Source organism: Hoplias malabaricus, chromosome 4 (genome assembly GCF_029633855.1).
Source record: "Hoplias malabaricus isolate fHopMal1 chromosome 4, fHopMal1.hap1, whole genome shotgun sequence".
NCBI classification, from domain to species: Eukaryota; Metazoa; Chordata; class Actinopteri; order Characiformes; family Erythrinidae; genus Hoplias; species Hoplias malabaricus.
Window position 1 is genome coordinate 8948898 of NC_089803.1, and position 16564 is coordinate 8965461.

At 44.4% G+C, this 16564-nt stretch overlaps 1 protein-coding gene across 1 annotated transcript in view; it reads right to left on the reverse strand.

Moving 5' to 3' along the window:
* Positions 1–1153: 1153 nt before the first annotated feature.
* The window catches only part of LOC136694891 (BOLA class I histocompatibility antigen, alpha chain BL3-6-like), a 28435-nt gene continuing 13024 nt past the window's right edge, over positions 1154–16564 (reverse strand). The window contains exons 2-8 of the mRNA XM_066668718.1: positions 6572–6838; positions 6001–6294; positions 5505–5789; positions 4623–4787; positions 4180–4299; positions 2735–2800; positions 1154–1407 (exon numbers count right to left, since the gene is read on the reverse strand). Coding sequence (XP_066524815.1) covers positions 1154–1407; positions 2735–2800; positions 4180–4299; positions 4623–4787; positions 5505–5789; positions 6001–6294; positions 6572–6838 — 1451 coding nt within the window. The remainder of the gene's footprint in view (positions 1408–2734; positions 2801–4179; positions 4300–4622; positions 4788–5504; positions 5790–6000; positions 6295–6571; positions 6839–16564) is intronic.

Sequence of the window (16564 nt, forward strand, 5' to 3'; positions counted from 1 at the left end):
ATTTTTCACTGATAAATGTATTAATTAAAACACAGATACAGGAGGAAGAAACAATGAATCCTTAGGAATCACCTGGATTTCTGCATTAATGACAAAATGTATTCTGATCGTTATCACAACTGTGGACTAATGTAATAAAGCTAAATTACACACAAGAACTACACTAAACTAACACAACAACACAGTTCCACTGGTCATGTTTCTACTGACAATTGTGTGTAAACATCTACAGCACTAGGGCTGACACCTGAAAGTAAATGAGTTTAATCATCAGTCTGAGACCCAGTGAGCAGTCGAGAGATTTTATATTTAAACAGATAAAAAATTACAAAACAAACAGAAGGATCACATTTTAGTGATGAATAATACCTTTTTCTACTGGAGCTATCTGATGACTTGCTAAAAAATAATGCTTGTGAGAACATGCACTGATTCACTTATGGGAAGCTGAGGAGAGGGGTTGTAAAGTAGACCACAGCATAGGGCAGGGGTAATTAATCAAAATTCATTAAGGTCCAGTTACAGAAGTTTCTCAAGCCAAGGTCTGGAACATAACGTATAATCTGCATATGATCAGTGCCATACCCTGTACTAGAGGTGGGTGGATCGATCCAAATATCGATAATATTGATACCAGACCAGCGCTGGTGTCTGCCGCTAAAGTCTGTGTGAGACTCAGCGAAGAGCAGAGCGTGCACACCCCCCTCACATAGTGGAGTCACTGCGCTCATCATAATGCACAGATCTGATTGGCTGAGTAGCCCCACGTGTGAAATGCAGAAACACATGTGATTAGTGAGTTTCCTGGAGCGCTAAACCTCAACCGTAACGACTAGAATAGTCACTCCACTAAACACTGTTCACAACTGAACAGCTCTTAATAGTTTATCAGTTACAGGTCCAGAACGGAGTGTATCTGGGTCCGAACTCGGGCTGCCTTTCATGACCCCTGGAATAGGATTCACATCGATAGAGTGCCTACAGTAGGTTAGAGGCAGAAGTATATATTGGGCTTTAGGCTAACAATAAAGATGAACCGGTGAAGAAGAAATGTGGATCACTGTCCAAAGGTGTACCCTCCATCCCCTCCACCTCCTCACCATCAGAGAGAATATTCTCAAAGACCGGCTTCCTCGTTAACAAGACCTGAAATTCAGCTCTCTCCAGTGTCTGCTGCCCCTCCGCTATCTCCGGTGAGTGCGGCCCCTCCGCTATCTCCGGTGAGTGCGGCGCCTCCGGTCTCCGCGGAGTCTGCGGCCCCTCCGCTCTCCCCGAAGTCTGCGGCCCCTTCGGTCTCTCCGGCGTGTGCGGCCCCTCCGCTCTCCCCGAAGTCTGCGGCCCCTTCGGTCTCTCCGGTGTCTGCGGCCCCTCCGCTCTCTCCGGCGTGTGCGGCCCCTTTGGTCTCTGCTATTGATAAAGAAAAATGTATGTTTATATTTTTTGAGAAACAATATCTAAAAGGGGATTCATGATGATCCGTCTCATGTTTTATTACCGTAAAGTGTTGGTTTAATGGAGAAGGATTAGGACTACAAGTCTACTGTAATCAGTATAAACACTTTGCCAAAGGTATTTACTCTACAGTCAACTGTTAGTGTTATTATAACAAAGTGTAAGTGACTGGGAACCACAGCCATGAAGTGGTACGCCACGTAAAATAACAGAGTGGGGTCAGCAGATGCTGAGGGGCATAGTGTGCACAGAGCTCCAACTTTCTGCAGAGTCAATCACCACAGACCTTCAAACATCATGTGGCCTTCAGATTCACTCAGAACACTGTGTAGAGAGCTTCTTGGAAGTTATCCAAGCCCTACATCAAGCACAAGGCAAAGCATCAAATGCAGTGGTGTAAAACACACCGCCACTGGACTCTGAACAGAACAGAGAAACAAAAACAACCACAGGTAAAAGCTGTGAAAACATTAAGAAGCTGTTTTTAATGTTACACTGAGGACACTGAGCTCACTCTCACTTTCACCACTGTTTATGTGAAGAACATGTGTATGTTTATCTGAGGGGGGCTTTACTGTAGACACCCCCCAATCTCAGCCCACTCCCTACACACTCTGCCTCTGACTGTGTGTTCACGTGGAGGGCTCACCATTCAGAGTAAGTGTGTGTGTCTGCTGACTGGAGAACAGATGGGCGTGGTGAGTAGGCTATCAGTCATCAGCCAATCACAATTCAGAAGAACCCGTCTCTGGTTTTTGCATCGACCCATAGTTTAATGAAAGTGCAGTCAGCGAGGTGCTGGGGTTCACCCTGGAGCTCCTTAGAGGCTCTGCCACAATTAACAGGGTCCTCCCCCAAAAACCCACCCCTCTTGGTCTCCAGTCTGCAGCATTGTCCTTCTCATACAGAGGGCTGTCTCTCACTGATGAGTGTGGAGAGGGAGTGGGCTCTAAGACCCTTCAACAGTGAAGGAGCGCCACACTCAACCCCCACCACACTCCAGGAGACTGCAGCTCAGAAACAGAACTGAGGAAACACCTCACAAACACTGTTTCCAATATCACTTTCTGTGAAATATTACATTTGGTCTTCATCCTGAGATGTCGGGGTTCATTGTAGACGCTGTATTCTTCAGTGCCTTTAAACAAAGCCGTGGACTGTAGGATTTGTGAAATTAAACTTTTTAAACCACAAATAAAATTCACCACTGGAACAAACAAACCCACAAACTGCACGTCTGAGTGTCACTGCCCTTTTCTCAAATGTAGGACACACACTTTACCTTCACCAGGGGGCAGCAGCTGGACTCCCTCAGGACCATTTACAGTGGGGTTACTTACTCCATCACCTGAAAAATAAAAGAGTAAACAGAGTAAAGAATCCAGAATCACAGTCATCATGGGCTCTGACTCTGTTACTGAGTGAATGGGTTAATGCTCTCATTGACACTTCATTTTAGGTTCATTGACATTGACATTTCATTTTAGGCAATTTATGTTTAATAACCCTTTACAACGTGACTATAAGCAGTTATTTAGAGTATTTGATTTGCATAAACTCTTAAAACTAAACTATAAGCAACTGAAGGCGGTACGGTGTCTCAGCAGGTAGTGTCACAGTCACACGGCTCCAGTGACCAGGTGCTCCGGTTTCCTCCCACGGTCCAAAAACACATGGTAGGTGCACCATTTCTGTCCGTTTCTCTGCGGGCTCCAGTTTACTCTGGAGACGGACCACCCTTCACTCACACAGCTCATGTTCTTCAAGGAACCAGACGGACAAGTGGTGCAGTGGACAGAGACCCTTCAGGAGAACCGTGTGACCCTCCAGCACCAGACCGGGACTCTACACAACACTGACGCCTTGTCCCACCGCCCCTGCGCTGTTACTGTGAGGGGCTGGAGGAGAAAGTGGAGGCAGTGGAGAGGGGCGCTGCTGTGCTGGCCCTGAGTTACAGAGCTTGGGGTGAGGACTCCTCTGGTTCTGTCACAAATCAAACTCACACTGCTGCTCGTTCCCTTACAGCCTTTTCCCCCTGTGTCCTTTAAGGGTTTAATGAATGTTACTTTAAACACAGTAATGTGTTTAAAAACTCCAGTTAATTCAAAATGCTGCAGCCAGGGTTCTCACTAAAACTAGAAAATTTGATCATATCAGCCCAGTCTTATCGGCCCTTCACTGGCTTCCAGTTAAATTCCGTATTGATTATAAAATTCTTTTACTCACGTATAAATCCCTACATGGTCTCGCCCCTGAATACCTGCGAGACCTCATCACGCACTATGAACCACCAAGATTACTCAGATCTCAGGGCACCGGCCTCTTACTAGTACCCAGAATTCATAAGACTTCAGCGGGGGGGAAAGCCTTCTCCTACAAAGCCCCTCAGCTCTGGAATAATCTTCCAGCTAGTGTTCGGGACGCAGACACAGTCACTATGTTTAAGTCTAGGCTCAAAACACACTTGTTCAGTTTAGCCTTTGACAGCTAACCTCTGTCTAGTTTAAGGTTGTGGTTTCAGGAACTCATGGACATGGAGAATCAGGGTAAACCTGGATGATGTGCTCACAATTTCTCTTGTTTGGAGCGGAAGCATGTCTTTGCCTGAGCTCCTTCTGGTTTCCCTCCTCCCAGTCTGTTACAGTCAGATCCGTCACTACACTAATGAAAATATTCACATGGTCTTTTTCTCTGATTCACTCAGCTAAACTAACTGCTTCCCTTTACTGTTCTCTGAGAAAATGGTGGCCCACTGATGGAAGATTGTTTGCTGGATTCTCCTGCGGCTCAGACCAGACCAGACCAGCTGATCACCTCCATCCACTGCTGCCAGCCTCTGACCACTCACTGAAGTAGAAATGGACTCAGATTAGCAACACTGACTGATTCTTCCAATCTGATGCACTATTATTACACCCCAAGATTGATGTCACGTTTATTATTATTATTATTATTACTATCATTGTACTGTAGCATAATGACAACGTCAGTTGTAAAAGGCGTTATATAAATAAATTTTATTTGATTTGATTAATGTCTCAGTCTCCTTACCCCACCTACGATGACATCACAACATGTTGTTTTCTAATTTACACATAAAAAATGAACAGAATATTTACTTTTTCTCCAGAAACTGCTGCATGTTTTTAGTAGATTTAGTAGATACTCACCAAAAATCCCTTTTTTCCTAAGGACAATCAAGACAACTGCAACCAGTGAGATCACTCCAATCACAGCTACAATCACTCCTACAGTCACTCCTACAATCACTCCTACAGTCACTCCTACAATCTCTCCTGGACTCAGATTATTCCTGCAGTTGGAGCATCTTCCGTCTGTAAACAGAGCAGTGGTGAAAATCAGTCCCATCCCAGCACTAAATGTTTCCTGCACTATGAGTCTGTCTACAGGAGCTGACGACTCTTACTGAGTCACTGACTGACTGACCCCTGATCAGTGTTTAAATGAGCTGGAGTGAGAACATCATGGATCTTACAATAACGTCCTAATAAAGGCTCCAATAACTCAGTGTAGAGAAAATGGATCTGAGCTCAGACTCTAGAACTTCAGTGGTGTTCTTCTTCCTCTCACTCTATAAACAGCCTGGTTTACCTGTTTTTATTGTTCCAGGTGAGGATACAGTCGCCAAGCACAAGAACAACACTGAGACCTGCACCAGAATTAAACTGGAAAACTGCTTCAAGAGTTCATCAAGTGAACATTAACTAGATCTGAACCCATCAGCACGAGTCCTAACAGCCAGGATCAGCTGATTTTACTGCACTATTAACAGCCTTGACTTCAGAAGAGACACTGAAAGGAGTCTAAAACCTTTTGTACACAGTGGAACTGGAACTGTATCAGACAGAACACATGTGTAATGTGGCGTTTTACCAATAATTATAGAAGTTAATATTGATTAAAGTGGAGAAACACAGTGAAGTTTTGATCTCGTCACCCGTTTCCTACAGGAATGAAGGTTATTGTTAGTGTGGTGTGGACACATCTGCCGTTGTGGCAGGGTTTACAGTTACAAACACAGATATATTTACCCCATGGTGTAATTACTGCTTCACTGAAGGAGACGTGAGAAACAGAACAGTCGTATCCTGCTGTATCTTCCTCCTGGACGTCCACACTCTTCCTCAGCTGGTAGGTTCCATCACCATTGGGTCTGACTCCTGAGGATGTTAGTAGATGATCAGGGAGTGAAGTGGTGAATCTCCTCAGTCTCATCTTCAGGTCTTTGGGGTAGAAGCCCGTGGCCAGGCAGGTCAGGGTCAGTCTGCTGGACTCAGTCTGAGATTTCTTCACAAACACATACACATCTGGAACAGCTGCAGAGAGGAGAAGTGCAGATACACACTTTAACACTCAGACAGAATTCATTTTTAAATCTCATTTTCAGAAAGAAATGTGTTTCAGTGTGTATTTATTTTCTAGTGATCTTTTTGTAAAGAGCTGTGTTTTCTAATTTCTAAACGATAAAGAAAGTCACAGGAAGTGGTCTGTTTGGTGGAAAACACAATCACAGACTCTGATTACGACAAGTTTCCAGATACTCACTGGGTGTGTGTTGAGGACTGTACTGTAAATAAATCTCCATCCAATTCACACAGTCCTGACAACTCAGAGCCGGATCTAGACCACTTCCAGAATTAAACTTCTCCACCGTCTCCTGGGCCTCCTCCACTGAGACTGACCACTGTCTCGAGGTCCAGTTATAAGACATTAAATCTTCTCCATCGTAGCCGTATTCATTAATGCAGTTTAAAGTTGACACTGAACCGTCAGGAAGCTTTTCCCCCTCACAGCCGTTTCTCCACTGAAGAACATGACACTCTGAAACAGGAGAAGACCTGGAATCATCATCACACCCTCAACACTGTACAATCAGCTGCACACAGACACTGAACCCAGTCCCTGTTGAACACCGCACTCATTACCCATTCTTCACACATTAATGCACTCAGGCCTAAGGTAGACTCTGTTATGGTGAGGTTCAGGACCTTCACCATTTCTTTCTCAATTACAGCTTCTTTAAAAAGTAGGATTTACAAACTCTTCTCTTCATGAAGATTATGAAATCATAAATTAAGAGATACATTAATATTCTCACCTGACGCTTTGTGTCTGAAGGCCTCCAACTGTAACTGAAGAACCTTGTTCACCCACTGTTCTTTATTCTTCAGCTTCTCAGTTCCTGTTCTCCACTCACTCTCCCCTATCTCCTTCATCCAGCTCTGTTTAGGAGTCCTGATACAGTCCCGACTGCTGTAGGAGTCGGTCTGTGTGTCGTCCAGCAGAGTCTCTACACTGAACTGGTAGATGTTGTGTGTGGAGTCTTCAGACTGGACGGTGAAGAGGTAAAACAGAGTGTGTTTATCTGTGGGGAACAGAGAATAAATAGATTAGATATTAAAAGTATCTTCACTCTGAGATTAGTTACAGCTGAACACACAGATGAGACTTTACTCTCCAGTTTCCCTGAACTCTTCCTGTGACTCTTTAGTTTTCTCCTACAACTATCTCTCGTCTCTTCTGCATGATCCACACAGTCCTCTCCAGATCAAACCATAACTGGTACGTGTGCATGTCTGAAATAGTGTGGAAATTTGATCAAAATGCACATCAACATTTCAACAGTTGGTACAACAATTGGACAGTAACTGGTTGCATATGTTTTTATTGTTTAAAGCGATGCAGTAACAACAAAATTAAACCCATGAGAAATGAGCTTGTGCATTTATGTAACATATGGCAAAAGCCTGTTTTTTTTAGTTAAAGCTGTATTTGTCTGATTGGCTCCAGAGTTGTTTTTAGGGAGCCTGGAAACCACAGTGATGTAAGTTTCATTGTTTTAAAGTAATTATCACACAAACACACACTGAGCTCCACACTCCTCATTGTCTCCTCGTCTACAGTGAGTATTAGAGGCCGACAGAGCACACACTCAGAAATGCTGCATATACATACATTGATCAACCATAATATTACCACCACCTCCTTGTTTCTACACTCACTGTCCATTCTCACACCTCCACTAAAATTTGACCAAGAAAACATGCCTGAATAAGTTGATTACAGCACAATCTAGAGACGCAGTTGATCCAACATCATCCCTTCAGAGTCCCATAATTAATACATACACACAGTAGCAAACTTTAGGGAAAGCATTTCTGAGTTAGAGTTGTACATGTTTGATTTTTTTAATGCTGGCTGCACTTCTGCTGAGAAGGGACTGGACACTACACAGTGATGAAAGTTCCATTTTTATTTTTATATAATTTTAGAAGTGATGTTTTTTAAGATTCTGCTGATACCACGTATGTCCAAATCGGGTAGGAATCCAGTGACAAGTTCATGCTCAGATGTGTGTGTGCACCTGTACATTCAAACCCCAGAGTGAGCTCTGTATTGTCTCAGCAAACTCACTCCAACTTGACATTTCTGCAGAAAATCTCCCATTCAGCAGATACCCCTCCCTCTCCCATTTCACCTCTCTGCAGACCAAAAGGTGCCCCACTCAACAGATACCCCTCCCCCTCACACTCCATCTCCACAGAGCAAAAGGAAAGGTCATATTCTGATATATATATGGGTCATCTTTGAGCAAATAATAAGCTTGGATCCACGAACCACTGCTTGTGCCTTTATTTTTTAATTATGTTTCAGACAGAAGGTGCCTCAATTGAAAAAAAGGGGATTTGGCTGCTTTTAAATGCCATAGTTATTTTATAATTGCAGGTACCATTAAAGATGGGTGATGTACCATTAGAGGTGTTTCATTTCAACAGAAATGAAATCAGTTTGTAACTGGACACATTTATTTCGCTCCAAACTGAAGTCTTTGATTCATGAATCTGTTCCTTTACACAACAATTTGGGGTGTTACGACCCAGTCTAGGGTTGAGCCGTAACAGAATGAGGTGATGTGTTGAAATTAATATATGTGAAGGGGGGCGGCACGGTGGCGCAGCAGGTAGTGTCGCAGTCACACAGCTCCAGGGGCCTGGAGGTTGTGGGTTCGATTCCCGCTCCGGGTGACTGTCTGTGAGGAGTTGGTGTGTTCTCCCCGTGTCTGCGTGGGTTTCCTCCGGGTGCTCCGGTTTCCTCCCACAGTCCAAAAACACACGTTGCAGGTGGATTGGCGACTTGAAAGTGTCCGTAGGTGTGAGTGTGTGAGTGAATGTGTGTGTGTCTGTGTTGCCCTGTGAAGGACTGGCGTCCCCTCCAGGGTGTATTCCCGCCTTGCGCCCGATGATTCCAGGTAGGCTCTGGATCCCCCGCGACCCTAAATTGGATAAGCGGTTACAGATAATGGATGGATGGATGGATGGATATGTGAAGGGAATAACTGTCTAATATAAGAGACTGTGCAGCACCAGTGTCTCTTAAAATCTGAATAGACTGTTTATCTCTAGTATCGCTAAGAGAAACAAACCCAGAAAATGTAAACGGTTTAAACAGTGCTTCTACCGAGGGCTGATCAAATGAGGCGTCACTGTCAGGGCTGTAACTTTCTTTGGGGCTAAATTGCGGGCTTCTTTGCGTTTTAAAACGGGACAAGCAGCAATTAAATGACCAACAGCATGGCAATAGAAACATTGTCTATTTTCAGAGACGTTAGACGGAGAGGAACTAACAGCAGGTTGAGAAGTGGGGGTGCGGCGAGACATGTCACGCTGAGAACTCGGGACAAAGTTTGTTTTATGTGTGAGAACGAATTCATCAGATAAAGTAGCTGCAACAGACAGATTAGTGACTTTTTGTTCATTGAGGTATACCACAATTTTATCTGGAAGATTGTTTTTAAAATCTTCCAGGAGCACCAACTCCTTAAGCTGCTCGAATGTCGTGACATTACTAGCCGCACACCATTTATCAAACAACAGAGACTTTTCTCTGGCAAATTCCACATACGTCTGGCTGGGGGTTTTTGTAAGACGTCTAAAATTCTGCCTGTAGGCTTCTGGAACTAACTCATACGCCCGAAGAATAGTACTTTTCACGACGTCATAATCCAAGCTCTGCTCCAGCGACAGAGACGAACAAACCTCCTGAGCCTTGCCCACTAACTTACACTGAAGCAGCAGAGACCACAAGCCTTTAGGCCAACTAAGAGTGGTAGCGATCCGCTCAAAAATCGGAAAATAAGCATCCACCTCATTTTCCCTGAAAGCAGGAATCAGACCGATCTGCCGACTCACATCAAAATCCCGCGCTGTAACGGCCGATGAGCGAGCTGGAGAGCGGGGCTTGGGAACCGGTGGCGTGGCCGGTGCCTGAACGCTATCAGGAGCAGGAGAGTGCGCCGTGGGAGAGGCCGCACTGCGAGGGAGAGGGACAGGCTTATAATTCCCCAGACTCATTTTAATGCAAGCTCCTTCTCAGCTTCAACTTGCACTGCCTTAAACCGGAGTAACTCTGCCTCACGCTCCTGAATCTTTATTTCCAGCTCTAGCTCTTTAAGCCAAATGGCCAAGCGTGGATCTAACACAGGAGAGAGGGAAACACCGGGATCTATGCGCGGCAGAAACTCAGAGTCGTCCACGGCCTCCGTCGCATCCGTACTCCGAGCTGGACTTAAAGCAACACCCGAAGAACCCCCCCTCTCAGGCAAAATTCCCCTTCTAACTAACTGGGCCTCCAAGGCCTCCTTAATCTCCCGTTTTGGAGCAGAGCGAGGGACACTTACAGAAAATAAATCCGCTATCAAAAGCAGATCGACAACACGACATGTATCAAACACCTCCAAAGTGGGGCAAAGACCAAACGCGGACAAATCAAAACTAGCCATCCTCACCCCCCCACAAAAAAGAAAACCACCAGCCAGAAAAAACAACAAAAAACAACCAGAAAATGAAGACAGGACGAGCCCCCAAATTCTATTACGACCCAGTCTAGGGTTGAGCCGTAACAGAATGAGGTGATGTGTTGAAATTAATATATGTGAAGGGAATAACTGTAACAGATGTAAATGGTGAAACAAAAAGGACACAAACACGCTCTTGTTGTACTTAGATGACATTGTTATCTTTTCACAAGATTTCCGGCAACATCTGCAGCGACTAGATATGGTACTGGGCCGTCTTAAACAACACAATTTGAAGCTCAAATTGAAAAAATGTAATTTTTTTGCAACTAGGGTTAATTATCTGGGACATGTGATATCAGCATCAGGAGTTGAGACAGACCCAGAGAAAATTCGAGTGGTTGCTGATTGGAAACGTCCCACGTCTGTTAAAGAGTTGAGATCCTTTTTAGGGTTTGCCTCCTACTATAGGCGTTTTGTGGAGGGCTTTGCCAAGTTGGCTGCACCCCTTCATAGACTGGTGGGAGCTCTTCAGGGCTCCAAGAGACAGCCCAAGCCAAGGTTGCTTGGCACAGTAACGTCACACTGGGATGAGGCATGTGAGTTAAGCTTTCAGACCCTAAAAGATCGTCTGGTGAGTGCACCTGTATTAGGATATGCTGATTTTACAAGCCCTTTTGTGGTGGAGATTGATGCTAGCCATGCAGGGTTGGGAGCAGTGCTGTCCCAAGATCAGGGGGGACAGCGACGTCCTATTGCGTTTGCCAGACGAGGATTGCGTCCTAGTGAGCGAAATATGTCAAATTACAGTGCAATGAAGCTTGAACTGTTAGCCCTTAAATGGGCCTGGACAGAGAAGTTCAGGGAGTATTTGCTAGGTGCTGAGTTCACTGTGTTTACTGACAATAATCCCTTAAGCTATCTGCAATCCGCAAAGTTGGGTGTGGTGGAACAGCGTTGGGCATCTCAGTTGGCACTGTTTAATTATGAGATCAAGTATCGGCCTGGTACTGTTAATGGTAATGCTGACGCCCTTTCTCGGTTGCCTACCACTGATGATCAGCCTTCAGTAGGTGTAGGGGGGATTACGGTTCCCTCTGACGTTTCTTTGACTATAAATAGGACAACATTAGGGCCCCAGGTGGCCTTATCCTCGGCAGTGGATGCTATTCCATCACGTAGCCTGGCAGACCTGCAGGTCTTGCAAACTGCTGACCCTACTCTGGCAGCGTTTGTGGGCTATTGGAGGAGAGGGCAGATACCTACGGTAAAAGAGTTGAAGGGTGAGAAAGAAGGGGTTAGGGAACTGGTTAGGCAGTGGCCAAGAATTGTGGAAAAGGAGGGAGTGTTCTACAGAGCAGTACAGTTGCCTCCAACCAGACATATGGTGTTTCAGCTGATTTTACCTAAGGCATTGCGGACTGAAGTGTTGATGGCTCTTCATGACCATCATGGCCACCAGGGGGTGGAGCGCACTGCAGATCTCGTGAGACAACGGTGTTACTGGCCAAAGATGTGGCGGGACATAAAAAAATGGTGTACAGAGTGTGCACGGTGTACAGTCGCTAAAGCGACGCAACCCAAAGTACGGACCTTCATGGGTAGTTTGTTAGCCACTAGGCCACTGGAAATTCTTGCTATAGATTTTACTGTGTTAGAGAAGGCAAGTAATGGACAGGAAAATGTGTTAGTTCTCACTGATGTGTTCTCAAAATTTACCCAGGCCTACGCAGTGCCCAACCAGAAAGCCAGTACTGTGGCACAAGTCCTTACAGAGAAGTGGTTTTTTGTGTATGGCGTACCAAAAAGAATTCATTCTGATCAGGGGAGTCACTTTGAGGGGGAACTTTTGAAATGTCTTTGTAGGATTTATGGTATTGAGAAGAGCCGGACTACACCCTATCATCCTGAAGGCAATGGACAGTGTGAGCGTTTTAATCGAACATTGCATGATCTTCTTCGCACACTGCCACCTGAAAAGAAACGCAAATGGCCTCAGTTTTTACCTCTTCTCTATCTTTTGTTTGCTTATAACACTACAATACATCAGTCCACACATTATTCCCCTTATGAGCTGTTGTTTGGACAAAAACCTCAGTTACCAATTGATTGGTTGTTGGGAAGCATGGTGGAGGATGGGGTAGAGAATCTAGATCCTTCAGAATGGGTGGGTCAGCATAGAAAACATCTGTCTGAAGTTTATGCTACTACGAGGGAGCATTTAGAGTCAGCGGCAGCCTACCGTAGGCGAGAACATAATACGGTATTACCGATACTGCCTACCGGTACTTTGGTTCGCTGCAGAAATCACTTTCCAGGTAGATCTAAGATTCAGGATGTGTGGAGTTCAACTACCTTTGAAGTTTTGGAATGCTTGGATACAGTGGGAACATTGTATAAGATCAGACAAGTAGGAAGAGAGGGGTGCTGTAAAACCATTCATAAATCAGAGATGAAGCCAGTCTCAGATGGAGAAGGGGCTCAGATACCTGTGGCTATGTCACCTCAGGAGAGTGTCAATGAAGAGCTTGAGGAGGAGAGTGGTCCTGTTGGAGTAGTGGTTTGTGTGAGACCTAGGCCTGGCATGGGTCAAGGTACAGCCGATGTCGAGACACCTCTGGGGCAGAGTTTGGGTCAGGTCTTAAGTGATCATGAGTCTACAGACAGTGAGAGTTTGTCTCTGGTTGCTGCTGCGGGTGGTAGCCCAGAAAAGCAAGACGAGCAACCTACGCCAGTGGTTAGACGCTCTTCTCGCAGTACGGCCGGACAACATTCAAATCCGCTCCACCTCCCCCGTGCTGCTGTTCTGAACTCAGTTACATCGAATTGGGCTCCTATTTCTTTTCGACCTTGGCAATAACCATTACGCTATTGGATTTATTTTCACCGGGACGGTGAACCTTGAAAGAGGGGGTGAATGTGGCATGGCTAAATGCTTAATAGTTCTGTATAGAAAAACATGGACTCTTGCAGCTTTTAAAGACAAGTAGCGGTCTTATAGGGACACACCCACTATAGAGTGGGTGGAACCCAGGTAGGGAGCATGTGATCCCTAGGGGAAGATAAAAGGGAGCGCATCTAAGTTAGTTCACTTCCACTTTGTCTAAACGACGGGACGTCGGGAGTTGTCTGGTGCGTTGCGGCCGCTACTAGGAGAACTTGGTCTGTGTACGTGTGCTGGTGCCTGGAGCCAATCGCTTGAGAACTAGAGAAGCGCAGGTAGCTGAATCAACGGTAGGTTGCTGGTTATTATTGCTCACGCTAAATGCAGCTGTTGGGAAATGGGGCCTATCCGGTGAGAGTTTCTTAAGCTGTGGGTGAATGTGACTACTTCGGTGCAGGTTGGTGTGCAGTGACATTAGCAGCGGCTAACGGGTGCTGGGCTAATGCCGCTTGTATGCCATTTAGGTTTACTGTGCTCGCTATCGTTGTTCATTTGTTTTATTAGTGTCTGTGTATCATGCAGGTTGGAGGCGTTCGTGTTGCTTGACTGCCGCCTACTGAGACATTTTGTGTCAACAGAACGTTGCTATATCAATCATATTGACAACAGCAGTGTCTTTTTACTCGGGTATGTCACTGAAAATTGGGGTACCATGGTGATGGCATATGGGTTTACAGGCATGAACATGTGGATTTATTGATATGGTGACGTACTGACACTGTTGGATATGTTTGTGATTGTGTATTTTAATATACTGAATGATGTTTTGTTATTTCTTTTATAGAGTGGGGCTGCAGCCAGAAGTGCTGCGGGCCACTGTTTTTCTCTCCCCTGTGTATTGTTTTTTTTTTTTTACATATGTGGACATTGTTTTAACTGAGCCACTTGTTACTATTTTACACATTAAAAGGTTTTATTAATACTGTTTTGGGGTTTAGGCTTTAATGCTGCTAGCTGTAACGTTTTATGATAGCATATCATAGGCCGTTTTTATGTAATTGCACCCAGGAAGGTGCTTCTTGTTGTTATTAGTTTTTTTTCTTTGTTTTGTGGTCAAGGGGTGGGTCACCCCAGGTGCTTTGGTTGTGCTCTTTTTGGAGGTGGTTTATTGTGGTGCTGTCATCTTGCTTTTGGTGACTGTGGTATGATTTTGGTTTTGTGTGGTGGTGTTATTGACCGCATGCCTAGTGTGCAATTCAAAGGGCTCTGTGGGTTGGGCACTTCCTTGGCCACATCTTATTGGTCTGTGATATGTTACTTGTTGTCTATGTATATCAGCTTAAACCCCATACAGCCTTTTAAGAGTATCTACAGTGTTTAGTACCTGTTTTAATTAACTGAAATAAAATTTGTATTGATACTTGGCATCCTGAGTGATACACGTGTGTTATTGTCTGGCCCTCACACTCATTCGGTTGAGTGGCCTAGCAAGGGTTCCCCTTTCCCATAATATAGGGGTGGCGTAGTCGATTTATTGAATACCGTGGTTGTGCACAGTGTTAGCCTTGGGCATCTGGGGTGTGGTACACCGCCCACCATAATGTAGTATCCCCTCAGAGAAGAGCCGACCCTGGCACATTTTATATATATATATATATATATATATATATATATATATATATATATATATATATATATATATATATATATATATATATATATATATATATAGTAAATGTGATATGTACAATGAAACCAAACACCAGTGAACTTCAGGATGGCCTTTAGCCGACAAAAACAAACAAACACCCCTCCTAACTGACCCACAAACAAATCTAACTTACCTAAGTGAAAACAAAAGGAAACAAAAGACAACACCTTACCTTCCTCCCTGTCTATCCACAAAAACACACACAAAACCCACTCCCAAAACAAACGGCAGCCAACCCTACTCTGGTGTATATATATATATATATATATATATATATATATATATATATATATATATATATATATATATATATATATATATATTAGTGTTTACAATAATTTACAAAAGATAAATCTAGCGTCAGTATTCAAAAAGGGCAAAAACAAACTCGTAGTCGAAATAGGAATAGATCAAAGTCAAAACCAGGCAAACAGAATTCAATATACACAACAAATCACAGCACAAAACAAAGCTTCCTAACAGTGTACACAGAGACGTATTTATGATTCCCGCCGGGATGACGTAGACGAAACGTTGACAGACACAACACATGGACTGGATGACGGACCGGACTCAGGATGATGAACAAATACACGAACTGGAATGAACTCTAGACGGGTGAACACACATGGACTGGAACAGATGGCAGAACCTATAAATTTACAGAGATAGTGAGAGAGAGAGAAAACACACACATACACAGCGCAGCGTAACAGGGGCGATACATCACTACTCCACGTCCTCTCCTTAGGGAAGGCCATGGTTTGGTGATGAGGTACAGCAGCTCAGGAGTAGACCGGTCTCATTTTAAAAGAGGTTTATTCCCAATTTTGTGAAAGAACTGAATCTGACAGATGCACTACACTGACAAAAGTATTTACTCTCCTGCCTTTGCAAGCAAATGAACTTGAGTGACATCCAATTCTTAACCCATAGGGTGTAATATGACTACAGTCCACACTTATTTATATATATGTGGTATGGTTGACAGGGAGCACTAAAGAGGGTATTATTGTCGCCACCTGGTGGGTTGGATAGGACGATAAAAGCCCCAGGATCACCAATAATTTTCACTTCCGCTTTCGATCAACCAAGGTGGTGTGTGTGGGCGTGCAGCGTCGTCGCGGCGGTGGAAGCTGAGTCGTATTTCTCTGGCTGAATCGGAAGCCAAGTGTCCGAGGTTTAAGCAGGTTTCTAGCCTTGCTTGACTACCCAGCGATCTATAGTGTAGATGGTGGTTTGAGGCCACGGATAACTGACTTCGCCGTTAAGGCTTACACTTGATTGCAGTTGCCTGAACGTCATTGTTCCGGTGCTGGTTGATCGCACTTTGCAGCAGCTAGTAATTGACCGCGGTGGCCTGAATGTCACACTTCCTGTTCCAGTTGATCGTGCTTTGCAGCCTCTAGTGGGGCCAGGCCTGGTTGCCTGTAGGCCACTGTTTTCTTTTGTTTCTTTTCTTTTTTTTCTCTCCCTTCTTTTTATATTACTTGCTTGCCTCTCATGCCAAATTTTAGTAGTATTGTATTGTTTTATTGAGCCATCTGTACTGTTGTCTTTTAGTTTTCTTCTCTTAGTGGACCATAGGACCACTATTTTTACTCAGTGTTACTAGGGGTTGCCCGTTATGCCCATTTAGTGTTTAACACGTTTGAATAAGTCTTAATCGTGATGACCCTAGAGTAATTATTAGTGTTCTGCC